The sequence below is a fragment of the Salmo trutta genome, chromosome 32, assembly GCF_901001165.1.
Source record: "Salmo trutta chromosome 32, fSalTru1.1, whole genome shotgun sequence".
Classification (NCBI taxonomy): Eukaryota; Metazoa; Chordata; class Actinopteri; order Salmoniformes; family Salmonidae; genus Salmo; species Salmo trutta.
In genome coordinates, this window is record NC_042988.1 from 969,354 (window position 1) to 984,007 (window position 14,654).

The window sequence follows — 14,654 nt, forward strand, 5'->3', positions numbered from 1 at the left end:
GTGCATGGCTCTGTGGCCCATCCCGTATCCCCTGCCCTCATGCTTTGAACCTTGCGCGCTTTCAGTGGATACAGCTGGAGAACTGCAGTCCCATTGTGCGCCACTCGGGAGCCATGACCAATATATATTGTCCTGCTAATAACAGGGTTAATAATTTGTCTGTGAGAGTATCCAAGGGGCTTTTATATAATTCTAAATTAATAATAATAATAATATGAATCGCTCTGTTTAAAAAATAACAATATTTTGGAGATGATTTCATTTTCAAATAACATAAAATTAGCGAGAAAAAGGCCATTCTTGAACATGGGATGAGACATTGTTACTAATTTGTAAATCAAGCCAGTTTGTTATTTAGAATTATTTATTTCTGTTTTTAGAGGGAGAGAAACCAAAAACCTACAGTCATCTCATGGGTCTCCCAGTAGAGGCCAGTACGTGTATTGAACCAGCATCTGTAGCAACACAGCTTGCACTGCTATGCTGTTACGACTTCCACCGAAGGTGGCTCCTCTTCCTGTTCCGGCGGTGCTCGGCGGTCGTCGTCGCCGGCCTACTAGCTGCCACCGATCCCATTTTCCTTTTCATTTATTTCTGTCTGGTTTTACACACCTGTGTCTTGTTTTTCTGATTTTGGTGGGTTTATATTTCCCCGCTGCAGGTTAGGCTGTGTGCGGGATTATTTGCTGTATGGTACATGTGAGGGGTGCGTGCCTGCACCACGGGCATGGTTTGTTTTAAGTACGGTATGTGTTTACCGTCGACATATTGCTTGTGGCTAGTGGAGTTGAGGTTTCTCCCCTGTGTGTGTCGTTGGTGCATTTTCGGAACCGCCTAATAAACTGTTGATTTTCCTGGAACCTTTCTGCTCTCCTGCTCCTGATTCCACACACCCCCCTCCATCGAGAGGCATTGTTACATATGCAGTGTCTTAGACCGTTGCGTCACTCAGGCTCTGTATAACATGACTGTTCGGGAGTGGGCTACAGTACTACAGTAAGAGCAAAATAATCCTAACAGTTTTAGTAAGTAATACTGAAGTCGTACACAATTATCAGTTTCTATTTAGGTTTATGTCGCCCATTCATTGTCAGAGACACAGTAGGACCCAAATGCATAATCAGTGCTCTAACTCCCCCCTGCGCTGGTCTGGAGCAATGAAGTGGTGACGCAGGGTACCGTACTAAACCACAAATTACCTCTAAGTACCGCAACATAAAACTTTTAGTGGAACAACCACTTAGGTGCTGATACGATATGTATTGCGATTCTCTTGATTCTATATGTATTGCGATTCGAAACTGTAATTTTATATTGATTCAATGTTCCAAACTTATTGCTCACCATATGTCTGCTGCAGAGGGAAAAGTGAGAGTCATGAGATAATGAGTGTTGATCAGTCATGTAAATTAAAGTGCTGAAAACAAATTGGCTCCCTATTTAAAAAGTAGATGGAGAACAAGCTATGATGGAAAAATACTGGAGTTTTGGTGCAGGTAAAGCAAACTAGCGCAAAAATAATGTCAAAACAATTCGATATGATATATCTTCAAAAATAATATCCCAACATGTAACTGTATCGATTTTTCCCCATCACTACTAACTAGCCCCATAGATGTCCAACCAGCTTTGTCAAGGTCGCACACCAGTTCAGCCGGCCGAAGCGAATTGGCTAAAGAAATTGGGTAGCTAGTCAGTTCAGCCCCCCTTTAAATCAACTTCCGGTGGATTGTGGCATAGCAAGAGTTAGAAGTGCAAACTTGTGGCACCAAAGCTTAGTGGCAGCTTGACTGCAACGGTGCAGACTGCCTCCATTTGAAGTAAATGACAGGCTCAGAGGCTTTGGAAGGACTCACTGATGTGACATGACTGGATCTGTGAAAGCTATGTAAGAGAACCCTTGCTTTCACCTAATTGTCCAATCAGGTTAGATCAGTGACTGAACAGGTACATGCTCATTGGGAGTTGTAGGTTTGTGTACCTTAGGTCCCAGGCCGGTCCAGCCAATCTTTGGATCAATGCCTCTCTGGTAGACCGCCTGAAACTCTGCGAGGATTATGGGATAGTTGGCCTCCAAGACCTCAATGTCATGTCGATGGGCATCACGTGGAAAAAAAGGAATGCTGGGGACATCTGGGAGGAAGAAGAGATGAGGCTTTTGGATGGAGGAGCGATCATTTAATGTGGCCTGAGAAAGACAAATCACAGAGAAAGAGTCATACATTCTAGAGAAAGAACTAAACATTAGACATTGGTTAATACATATATATTGTAATTGTTTTACACTTAGGATGAAAACAAACAAAAACATGCAAAGGGATGTTTTGGAAATATTTTCCTTTTTGCTTTCTGTTCTTTAAATCCCAACCACCAGGACACCAAACACACACAGGGAGGCTGGGAACAACATATAGCAGCACCCCTGAAGCAGGTTAGGGATTGTCTTGCTCAAGGGCAAAACAGTAGTTCTTGAAGGGTTCTTTGGTAAGGGTGATGGTTCTATGTGAAACCATAATGACTCAAGAGCCATTTGAGGCCTTAAAGGGGCAATCTTTACTTCAAACAATAACAAATTTGTCACCCCGCCATTGTTTTGGTAAAAAGTTGAGGGATGTCATAGGAGAAATGTCACGTGACCGCCAAAACATGATACACCAAGCCGCGCTTCTTAAAACCCACTCGCTTAATGCGGAGTGCTATGGGTCAGTAGTCATTTAGGCAGGGTTACCTTAGTGTTCTTGGGCACAGGGACTATGGTGGTCTGCTTGAAACATGTTGGTATTACAGACTCAGACATGGAGAGGTTGAAAATGTCAGCAAAGATACTTGCCAGTTGCTCAGCGCATGCTCAGAGTACACGTCCTGGTAATCCGTCTGGCCCTGCGGCCTTGTGAATGTTGACCTGTTTAAAGGTATTACTCACATCGGCTACGGAGAGCGTGATCACACAGTCACCCGGAACAGCTGTTTCAGTGTTACTTTCCTCGAAGCGAGCATAGAAGTAATTTAGCTCGTCTGGTAGGCTCATGTCACTGGGCAGCTCTCGGCTGTACTTCCCTTTGTAGTCTGTAATAGTTTGCGAGCCCTGCCACATCCGACGAGTGTTGGAGCCGGTGTAGTACGATTCACTCTCAGTCATGTATTGATGCTTTGCCTGTTTGATGTTTTGTCAAAGGGCATAGCGGAATTTCTTATAAGCTTCCGGGTTAGAGTCCCACTCCTTGAAAGCGGCAGCTCTACCCTTTAGCTCAGTGCGAATGTTGCCTGTAATCCATGGCTTCTGGTTGGGGTATGTATGTACAGTTACTGTGGGGACGACGTCCTCGATGCACTTATTGATAAAGCCAGTTACTGATGTGGTGTACTCCAATGCCATCGGAAGAATCCCGGGAACATATTCCAGTCTGTGCTAGCAAAACAGTCCTGTAGTTTAGCATCTGGCATATAGACCGATTCACTGGTGCTTCCTGCTTTAATTTTTGCTTGTAAGCAGGAATCAGGAGGATAGAATTATGGTCAGATTTGCCAAATGGAGGGTGAGGGAGAGCTTTGTACGCGTCTCTGTGTGTGGAGTAAAGGTGGTCTAAAAAAATTTCCCCTCTGGTTGCACATTTAACATGCTGATAGAAATTAGGTAAAACTGATTTAAGTTTCTCTGCATTAAAGACCCCGGTCACTAGGAGCGCTGCCACTTGGATGAGCATTTTCCTGTTTGCTTATGGCGGTATACAGCTCATTGAGTGAGGTTTTAGTGCCTGCATCGGTCTGTGGTGGTATGTAGACAGCTATGAAAAATACAGATGAAAACTCTAGGTAGATAGTGTGATCTACGGCTTATTGTGAGATACTCTACCTCAGGCGAGCAAAACCTTGAGACTTCCTTAGATATTGTGCACCAGCTGTTTACATATATGCATAGGCCCCTGCCCCGTGTCTTACCAGAGGCTGCTGTTCTATCCTGCCGATAGAGTGTATAACCCGCCAGCTGTATGTTCTTAATGTCGTCGTTCAGCTACGACTCGGTGAAACATAAGATATTACAGTTGTTAATGTCCTGTTGGTAGGATATACGTGCTTCAAGTTCATATTATTTTCCAGCGATTGAACGTTAGATAGCAGGACAGAAGGCAAATACAGATTAGCCACTCGTCGCCTGATCCTCACTGATTCTGCAAAATCTCAGTTTCCCTCTCCAGCGAATGACGGAGGTCTGGGCCTGGTGGGGTGTCTGTAGTATAACCTCCTGTCCGACTCATTGAAGAAAAACTCTTTGTCAAATCTGGAGGTGAGTAATTGCAGTTCTGATGTCCAGAAGCTCTTTTCGGTCATGAGAGACCGTAGCAGTAACATTATGTACAAAATAAGTTACAAACAACGTGAAAAAACAAACAAAATAGCATGGTTAGTTAAGAGCCGATAAGACTGCAGCCATCCCCTCCGGCGCCATCTTTCATAACACTTTCATATACAGTGTTTGTTTTTACTCTACTGTTTGTAAACAATGTCAATGATGTATATAAACCCTGGAAGCCACCGGCCGCCATATTGGTACACCTCAGAAGGAGCAGTCCTCCATAGGAATAAATGGAATTCTACTGTATTTCAATAAAATGTATTTAAACCACAGCATTATTGAACACTTTTTTCTGATTAGTTTGAAGGGCATTCTAGAGTGTGCATTATTTAAGTGATAATGCCCTTGAAGCCGGTGTTTGGAGGAGATATTGGCACGGGTGTTGTTAGGTCCGTGCCAATATATCCTCCAAACACCGGCATTATCTCTGTTGTTGAAAACGAAATGTTAGTCTAATGTGAGATAATGTCTAGATGCTTTTTATAGTGGAAATCAGGTTTACAAATTGCCTGGCTTGGCTGATGAGACAGTGGATTGCACAGTCTGATGGAACATAGTAAATTAGCATTTTAACATAATAGATTTAGCTGGTGGTAACTTGTGGAATAGACACCGGCTGGAATGTGGTTTTAACATCTTACATCTTAGTCATTTAGCAGACGCTCTTATCGAGAGCGACTTACAGTAGTGAGTGCATTCATTTCATACTTTTTTCTCTAATTATTTTAACCAATCAGCATTCAGGATTACACCCACCCGTTGTATAATTCTCTGTAATGCACGGCAATAACTAACAGTTACATGTTTGAGCTGTTTTTGCAAGCAAAAGTCAAATTGAAAACATTGGCATTGTTCAATTACATTTTCATAATAGCAAGCTAATATTTATGAGGACTGATGGTTTGGTTAGCTAACTACTGTAGCTATCAAGTAAACTTGGTAGCTACTTCAGTGGATGTTGAAAACATTTCTAGCAGCAAATGTGTTAAATTATAGCAGTGGTATAAGCTGGATAATAAACTCAGGGCTCAATGCGTTCTCTGAAAAGAATGCAACCCCACGGAAGGTTACTGCCAATCGTGGCACACACCTTCCTCGTCGTGATTTATTTTCCAGAGAACACATAGCCCCTGTTTGATTATCCCTTAAGTATTTCTTGTTGTAGTGGGGACAGTAACATCAGGACTCTAAAAATAAATACTTGAAGGAATATGTTTTTATTTATATACACTGAGTATACAAAACATTAAGAACACTTGCTCTTTCCATTACATAGACTGACCAGGTGAATCCAGATGAAAACTAGAACAGAATAAAACTTTGTCCATCCAGGATGGACATTATTCTTTGGCATCACCTTACATTAAAAGGATCACAAACACATACATTCTCACATCATACACATTTAAACCAGTCAGTCCATCATATCGAATAAACTAAAAACAGAGGACATTGATACAATCACTCAACTGACCGCTGCCCCAACTGCACTGGATAGATACGTATGTTCAAAAGTTTGGGGTCACGTAGAAATGTCTTTGTTTTTGAAAGAAAAGCAAACATTTTGTCCTTTAAAATAACATAACATTGATCAGTGTAGACATTGTTAATGTTGTAAATGACTATTGTAGCTGGAAACGGCTGATTTTTTAATGGAATATCTACATAGGCGTACAGAGGCCCATTATCAGCAACCATCACTCCTGTGTTCCAATGGCATGTTGTGTAAAACAGCAATCTCAATGTCAACAGTGGCGACTCCGGGATGCTGGCCTTCTAGGCAGAGTTCCTCTGTCCAGTGTCTGTGTTCTTTTGCCCATCTTAATATTTTTATTTTTATTGGCCAGTCTGAGATATGGCTTTTTCTTTGCAACTCTGCCTAGAAAGCCAGCATGCTGGAGTCGCCTCTTCACTGTTGACATTGAGACTGTTGTTTTGCGGGTACTATTGAATGAAGCTGCCAGTTGAGGACTTGTGAGGCATCTGTTTCTCAAACTATACACTCTAATGTACTTGTCCTCTTGCTCAGATGTGCACCGGGGCCTCCCACTCCTCTTTCTATTCTGGTTAGAGACAGTTTGCGCAGTTCTGTGAAGGGAGTAGTGCACAGCATTGTACGAGATCTTCAGTTTCTTGGCAATTTCTCGCATGCAATAGCCTTCATTTCTCAGAACAAGAATAGACTAACGAGTTTCAGAAGAAAGTTCATTGTTTCTGGCCATTTTGAGCCTGTAATCGAACCCACAAATGCTGATGATCCAGATACTCAACTAGTCTAAAGAAGGCCAGTTTTATTGCTTCTTTAATCAGTACAACATTTTTCAGCAGTGCTAACATAATTGCAAAAGGGTTTTCTAATGATCAATTAGCCTTTTAAAATGATCAACTTGGATTAGCTAACACAACGTGTCATTGGAACAAAGGAGTGATGGTTGCTGATAATGGGCCTCTGTACGCCTATGTAGATATTCTATTAAAAATCTGCCATTTCAGCTTCAATAGTCATTTACAACATTAACAATGTCTACACTGTATTTCTGATCAATTTTATGTTATTTTAATAGACAAAACATTTGATTTTCTTTCAAAAACAAAGACATTTCTACGTGACCCCAAACTTGGCCCAAAAGCAAAATTAGGATACTAAAAACATTTTCTATTTTGGCATCTTAAACGGTAGACTGTTTGAGTAGGCTAGACTAGCTGGCTGTATTTGCTAGCTACGTAAGTAAGTGAAAGTGAAAAGTGAAAATCTCTCTATCCCTCCCTTGCTTCTCCTTCATTTTGTAAGAAATGTAAGTATTTATATACAGTAAGTGTTTAGGCAAATCATTAGCTAGCTAGCTAGCTAGCTAGCTAGCTATCACATTAATTGTGCAAAAATATGATAGCTAACATTAGCTAGCTAAGCACTAGCCTGTCAGGGGCACTGAGATTGAAACTGGTATCAACAAAATGTGTTTCACTCTATCCCATAAAAAGTAACATTGCTAACTAGGCATCAAATAGCTAAAACAATTTTTAAAGTTTTATGAAGTTGAATTAATAAGTTAGACACTCACCAGACAATTTTGGTACAGTTGAAGTCGGAAGTTTACATACACCTTATCCAAATACATTTAAACTCAGTTCTCACAATACCTGACATTTAATCTGAGTAAAAATTCCCTGTCTTAGGTCAGTTAGGATCTCCACTTTATTTTAAGAATGTGAAATGTCAGAATAACAGTAGAGAGAATGATTTATTTCATCACATTCCCAGTGGGTCAGAAGTTTACATACACTCAATTAGTATTTAGTAGCATTGCCTTTAAATTGCTTACCTTGGGTCAAACGTTTCATGTAGCCTTACACAAGCTTCCCACAATAAGTTGGATGAATTTTGGCCCATTTCTACTGACAGAGCTGGTTTAACTGAGTCAGGTTTATAGGCCTCCTTGATCGCACACGCTTTTTCAGCTCTGCCCACAAATTTTCCATAGGATTGAGGTCAGGGCTTTGTGATGGCCACTCCAATACCTTGACTTTGTTGTCCTTAAGCCATTTTGCCACAACTTTGGAAGTATGCTTGGGGTCATTGTCCATTTGGAAGACCCATTTGCGACCAAGCTTTAACTTCCTGACTGATGTCTTTAGATGTTGTTTCAATATATCCACATAATTTACCTGCCTCATGATGCCATCTATTTTGTAAAGTGCACCAGTCCCTCCTGCAGCAAAGCACACCCACAACATGATGCTGCCATCTTCGTGCTTCACGGTTGGGATGGTGTTCTTCGGCTTGTAAGCCTCCCCCTTTTTCCTCCAAACATAACAATGGTCATTATGGCCAAGCAGTTCTATTTTTGTTTCATCAGACCAGAGGACATTTCTCCAAAAAGTACGATCTTTGTCCCCATGTGCAGTTGCAAACCGTAGTCTGGCTTTTTTATGACGGTTTTGGAGCAGTGGCTTCTTCCTTGCTGAGCGGCCTTTCAGGTTATGTCAATATAGAACACGTTTTACTGTGGATATAGAAACTTTTGTACCTGTTTCCTCCAGCATCTTCACAAGGTCCTTTGCTGTTGTTCTGGGATTGATTTCCACTTTCGCACCAATGTACTTTCATATCTAGGAGACAGAATGCGTCTCCTTCCTGAGCGGTATGACGGCTGCGTGGTCCCATGGTGTTTATACTTGCGTACTATTGTAAGTACAGATGAACGAGGTACCTTCAGGTGTTTGGAAATTGCTCCCAAGAATGAACCAGACTTGTGGAGGTCTACCATTTTTTTCTGAGGTCTTGGCTAATTTCTTTTGATTTTCCCATGATGTCAAGCAAAGAGGCACTGAGTTTGAAGGTAGGCCTTGAAATACATCCACAGGTACACCTCCAATTGACTCAAATTATGTCAATAAGCCTATCAGAAGCTTCTAAAGCTATGACATAATTTTCTGGAATTTTCCAAGCTGTTTAAAGGCACAGTCAACTTAGTGTATGTAAACTTCTGACCCACTGGAATTGTGATACAGTAAATTATAAGTGAAATAATCTGTCTGAAAAATTACTTGTGTCATGCACAAAGTAGATGTCCTAACCGACTTGCCAAAACCTTAGTTTTTTCACAAGAACTTTGTGGAGTGGTTGAAAAACAAGTTTTAATGACTCCAACCTAAGTGTATGTAAACTTCCGACTTCAACTGTCGATAGCTAGATAGCTTGGTTTCCATTTTCCATAAGATTTTTCTAATCCCCCTGATTGGTCATCGACGGTTACTGGTCTTGGAACTCACGTGTTCACCAGAAAGGCTTCTGGTAAAATGTTTGCCACTAGTGGCAACAAATATTGTTGCCATAGGTTGCCAGAAAATAAACATCAGGCGAACTGTTTAACAACAATAATATTTATTGCCACTAGTGGCAAAGATTTACCTCAGATACAACACTAGTGGCAAACATTGGCAAACTTCTGGCAACATCTTGTGGCACATTGTTTAGTTTGATGCAAATTTGCCACAGGAGGTTGGTTTGCAGCAACAATTCATTTTTGTAAAATCTCAAATTGGCAAAATTTGTGAGAAATATTTTGAGAAAAAAAAAGACTACGCTTCATTTACTATAGTCCTAAATGAACATAGTGAATTATCTTGCTGTAACGGCTGTCGTCTGAAGAAGTGGACCAAGGTGCAGCGGAGTTAGTGTTCATTATCAGAATTTAATATAAACAACATGAACACTATACAAAACAAGAAACGAGTAAACCGACAGCAAACAGTCCTGTCTGGTACAAAACACTGACAGAAACAATTACCCACAAACCCAAAGGAAAAACATGCTCCTTATGTGTGACTCCCAATCAGCAGCAACGAGCTTCAGCTGTGCCTGATTGGGAGCCACACACACGGCCCAAAACAAAGAAATACAAAAACATAGAAAAAGGAACATAGAACGCCCACCCAATGTAACACCCTGGCCTAACCAAAATAAAGAACAAAAACCCCTCTCTATGGCCAGGGCGTTACAGTACCCCCCCCCCAAAGGTGCGGACTCCGGCCGCAAAACCTGACTCTGAAGGGGAGGGTCCGGGTGGGCCTTCTTACGGCGGCGGCTCAGGTGCGGGACGTGGCCTCTGCTCCACCCTTGACGTCGCCCTCTTCGGTGGCGCACCTGGCCGCGCCGAAGGTCTGGTGGGCGACACTGACTGCGCCCGGCTGGCGGCCGGCGATGGTTGCGCCCGGCTGGCGGGCGGCGATGGTTGCGCCCGGCTGGCGGGCGGCGATGGTTGCGCCTGGCTGGCGGGCGACCCTTGTTGCGCCCGGCTGGCGGGCGACCCTGGCTGCGCCCGGCTGGCGGGCGGCGATGGTTGCGCCTGGCTGGCGGGCGACCCTGGCTGCTCTAACGGCACTGACCCAGGATTCACCAGGCTGGGGAGACATGACAGAGGCCTGGCCCTAGGCGTAGGCACAGGACTCACCGGGCTGGCGGGCCTCCCTGGCCACTCTGGCAGTTCGGGGCAGTCTGGCCACTCCGGCAGGTCGGGGCAGTCTGGCCACTCCGGCAGGTCGGGGCAGTCTGGCCACTCCGGCAGTTCGGCGCAGTCTGGCCACTCCGGCAGTTCGGCGCAGTCTGGCCACTCCGGCAGTTCGGCGCAGTCTGGCCACTCCGGCAGTTCGGCGCAGTCTGGCCACTCCGGCAGTTCGGCGCAGTCTGGCCACTCCGGCAGTTCGGCGCAGTCTGGCCACTCCGGCAGTTCGGCGCAGTCTGGCCACTCCGGCAGTTCGGCGCAGTCTGGCCACTCCGGCAGTTCGGCGCAGTCTGGCCACTCCGGCAGTTCGGCGCAGTCTGGCCACTCCGGCAGTTCGGCGCAGTCTGGCCACTCCGGCAGTTCGGCGCAGTCTGGCCACTCCGGCAGTTCAGCGCAGTCTGGCCACTCCGGCAGTTCAGCGCAGTCTGACCTCTCTGGCGACTGTTGACTGGCGGGCAGCTCTGACGACTGTTGACTGGCGGGCAGCTCTGACGACTGTTGACTGGCGGGCAGCTCTGACGACTGTTGACTGGCGGGCAGCTCTGACGACTGCTGACTGGCAGGGCTGGGGACACGCACCTTGGGCTTGGTGCGGGGAGCAGGGACGGGCCGGACAGGACTGGGGACATGCACTGTGGACTTGGTGCGGGGAGCAGGGACGGGCCAGACAGGACTGTGAACACGCACTGGTGAACTGAAGCGTGGAGCCGGTTTTGCCACTCGTCCTGGCTGGATGCCCTTCCTAGCACGGCATGTGCTGGGCATGTCCACCGGACGCACCGGGCTGTGCGGACGCACTGGCAACACAGCGCGCAACTCCGCCTCCCATGGCTCCTCCTCCAGATCTTCCTTCAGCAGGTCCTCAATAAACCACCTCATCTGCGTCTCCTCCTCTGCCGTCATCCCCCACGAGAGCAGTGGTCTGGGCTCCTCCTCTGCCCTTCCGGACCACCCCATCAGCCCCCCCAAAAAATTCTCTTGGGGGTGTCTTCCCGGCTTCCTCGACCGACGCCAGCGACCCCGTCTGCTGGCCGGCGTCTCCTCCATTGACCGGACCTCCCTCTTCCGCTGCTTGGTCCCTTGGTGGTGGGTAATTCTGTAACGGCTGTCGTCTGAAGAAGTGGACCAAGGTGCAGCGGAGTTAGTGTTCATTATCAGAATTTAATATAAACAACATGAACACTATACAAAACAAGAAACGAGTAAACCGACAGCAAACAGTCCTGTCTGGTACAAAACACTGACAGAAACAATTACCCACAAACCCAAAGGAAAAACATGCTCCTTATGTGTGACTCCCAATCAGCAGCAACGAGCTTCAGCTGTGCCTGATTGGGAGCCACACACACACACACACACGGCCCAAAACAAAGAAATACAAAAACATAGAAAAAGGAACATAGAACGCCCACCCAATGTAACACCCTGGCCTAACCAAAATAAAGAACAAAAACCCCTCTCTATGGCCAGGGCGTTACACTTGCCATATCTAATTAATGTGTATTACGCTACTTTCCGACAGTATGTGTTACTACATGACACAAGATTACATTTTGAACACATTGAATTGGGGGGAATTACACTTTTTTTTACCTGAGTTTGGTGATGTTAGTGTAGCGTAAAACATGATGATGCAAGATCAATTGCTTAACACTAGAACTGCTAAAGCAGTCATTTTGACTGCTCATGAATTGTAAAAAAGTATTACTTTGCCATTTTTTAAGTCATGCCCCCCTCCGTCCTTGACTTTTTGTAAATAAGTCTATATAACACACTGTTGTTGTTAGAATTGTAATATCACAAACAGAACTGGAGTTATAACCTGTTTTAGGAGGTCATGTCATTTTTTTATGGTTTTCACCCTTTTCCCCTACTTCTCCAGACAGTAGGATCTGCTCCGCTCCTTCTCCTGACAATTGAATGTGCAGTGCTCAGATGATAATTGCCTTGAAACTTAACCTAAACTAATTGCACACATATAACAGATAAAATAAAGGAAGTAAAGTATGATGGGGATAAAGGGGATGAGTTGATGAGCGAAGGGAAGCGAACTATACATAACTATGTAATCACCAATTGTGAATGAACAGGGCGGGCCATTAAATTGTATTGATCTATTCTAATTATAATCTCAAAATGGTATGTACCCTATATCAGTCCACCGAATCCAAGCAGTCATATCAGTCTACTCTTGCCTACTTGGTGTAGGTGTCACGCCCTGACCTTAGAGAGACATTTATTTTCCTCTAGTTTGGTTAGGTCAGGGTGTGATGTGGGGTGGGCTATCTAGTTGGTCTATTTCTTTGTGTTGAGCCGAGTATGGTTCCTAATCAGAGGCAGCTATCTATCGTTGTCTCTGATTAGGAATCATACTTAGGCAGCCCTTTTTTCCACCTTTAGTTGTGGGATCTTGTTTTTGTGTTGTGCCTGTGAGCACACGATTACTTCACGTTTAGTTTGCTTCTGTATTTGTTTTGGAGAGTTTAATTTATTAAAACATGTGGAACTCTACGCACCCTGCGCCTTGGTCTACTCATTTTGACGATCGTGACAGTAGGCTACACAGTGAGAGCGTGCGTAATTGTACATGCTTTTAATATTTGGGAAAATATGCACATCAGGCAGCAGGTGAGCAAGTGTCGGAGAATATGGTGATGAGGCTTGTGGAATCTTACATTGGCATGGGGATAAATATCACTTTGCTTAGAAAGAAAACAAGCCTGGCTGGCACCATGAAAAAAGTGAGAAAAAGGCACTGTTGTACTTCACAGTCACAACAGTGCTGAAGAATGACAAGACAACTGGACACAATAAAGAGAACAACTGAGACTATTATGCACTACAACCAAACAAAGTTATGTCAAAGTGTGTCAAGCAGTGTCAACTGCTAGGACAAGGGTTAACAGCTAAATTAAATCCAACTGAAGACGCACACAATGTAAGCACGAGCTGACAATAATTGACTACTATATGACACTTATATTAATTACAATACCATTATTGCTTTTGTGCTGATTTTCACTATTTATCAAGGCCACTTAGCGCTTACAATGATATTTAGGCTGCTGATATTTTCATAATTTGACCACTGGTCTCGGTGGTTGGGGTATTTTTTTGATTTTGTCATTATTCTTTCTTTTCATAGTTGTAACAAAGGCACTCCACGAATAAAATCTATTGAACCCTTGAATGTGTTTGTTTTTACATATAGCCTACAGTAACTGTCACGTCCTGGCCAGTATATAAGGTTAATTGTTTGTAGTTTGGTCAGGGCGTGACAGAGGGTATTTGTTTTATGTGGTTCAGGGTGGTGTGTTTGGTTTAAGGGTGTTTGTTTTAGTAATTCCGGGTGTTGGTTTGTTTAGGTATTTCTATGTGGAGTCTAGTATGTCTGTTTCTATGTCTGGTGAATTGGTGTTGGGACTCTCAGTTGAAGGCAGGTGTTTTCTATCTGCCTTTGATTGAGAGTCTCATAAATGAGGGTGTGTTTGTGTTTTGTGGGTGATTGTTCTGTGTAAGCACTATGCTTTGACAGACTGTTAGTTGTTCGTATTTTGTTATTTTTGTATGTTCATTTTTGTAGTGAATAAAAATCAAGATGAGCATTCACGAACCTGCTGCGTATTGGTCCACATTTTCCGATGACGATTTCGTTATATCGTCAGAGGACGAAGACAACCGTGACAGAATCACCCACCTCAAAAGGACCAAGCAGCAGTGGAAGGAGCAGACGGCGTTCGAGTTGGACTGGCGGGAGAAGTGGACTTGGGAGGAAGTTCTGAACGGGGCCGGACCTTGGCATCAGGCTGGGGAGTATCGCCGCCCGCAGTGGGAAATAGAAGCAGCCAAGGCAGAGAGGCGGTGGTACGAGGCCAGAGTGGACGCGCTGAAGGAGATGCACGAGAGGCACCCCCAAGAAAATTTTGGGGGGGGGCACACGGGTAGTTTGGCTAGGCGAGGGAAGAGCCGGAAGCCAGCTACCCGTGGTTATATGGAGGAGCGTATGAGGTGGGGAGCGCCATGTTTCGCTGAGAAGCGCAATATCTCACCCATACGCACGCACAGTCCGGTGCGAGTTATTCCAGCCCCTCGCAGGTGCCGTGCTAGAGCGGGCATCCAGCCTGGTAGGAGGATGCCTGCGCAGCGCATCTGGTCGCCGGTAAGCCTCCGAGGACCAGGCTACCCAACTCCCGCTCTACGCACGGCTACCATCAAGCCCCTGCACAGCCCAGTCTGCCCTGTACGAGCACTCCGCTCGTGCAGGGCTACTAGTTCCATCGAGCCAAGGCGGGTTG

The 14,654-nt window shown here is 44.7% G+C and overlaps 2 protein-coding genes across 2 annotated transcripts in view; one reads left to right on the forward strand and one right to left on the reverse strand.

Annotated features, from left to right (window-relative positions):
- LOC115170725 (aspartate beta-hydroxylase domain-containing protein 2) overlaps nt 1-14,654 on the reverse strand; it is a 105,936-nt gene that overhangs the window by 35,429 nt on the left and 55,853 nt on the right. Inside the window, exon 3 of the mRNA XM_029726965.1 lies at nt 1,982-2,188. Coding sequence (XP_029582825.1) covers nt 1,982-2,188 — 207 coding nt within the window. The remainder of the gene's footprint in view (nt 1-1,981; nt 2,189-14,654) is intronic.
- sez6l2 (seizure related 6 homolog (mouse)-like 2) overlaps nt 1-14,654 on the forward strand; it is a 172,264-nt gene that overhangs the window by 15,216 nt on the left and 142,394 nt on the right. The gene's annotated exons all lie outside the window — the stretch shown is intronic.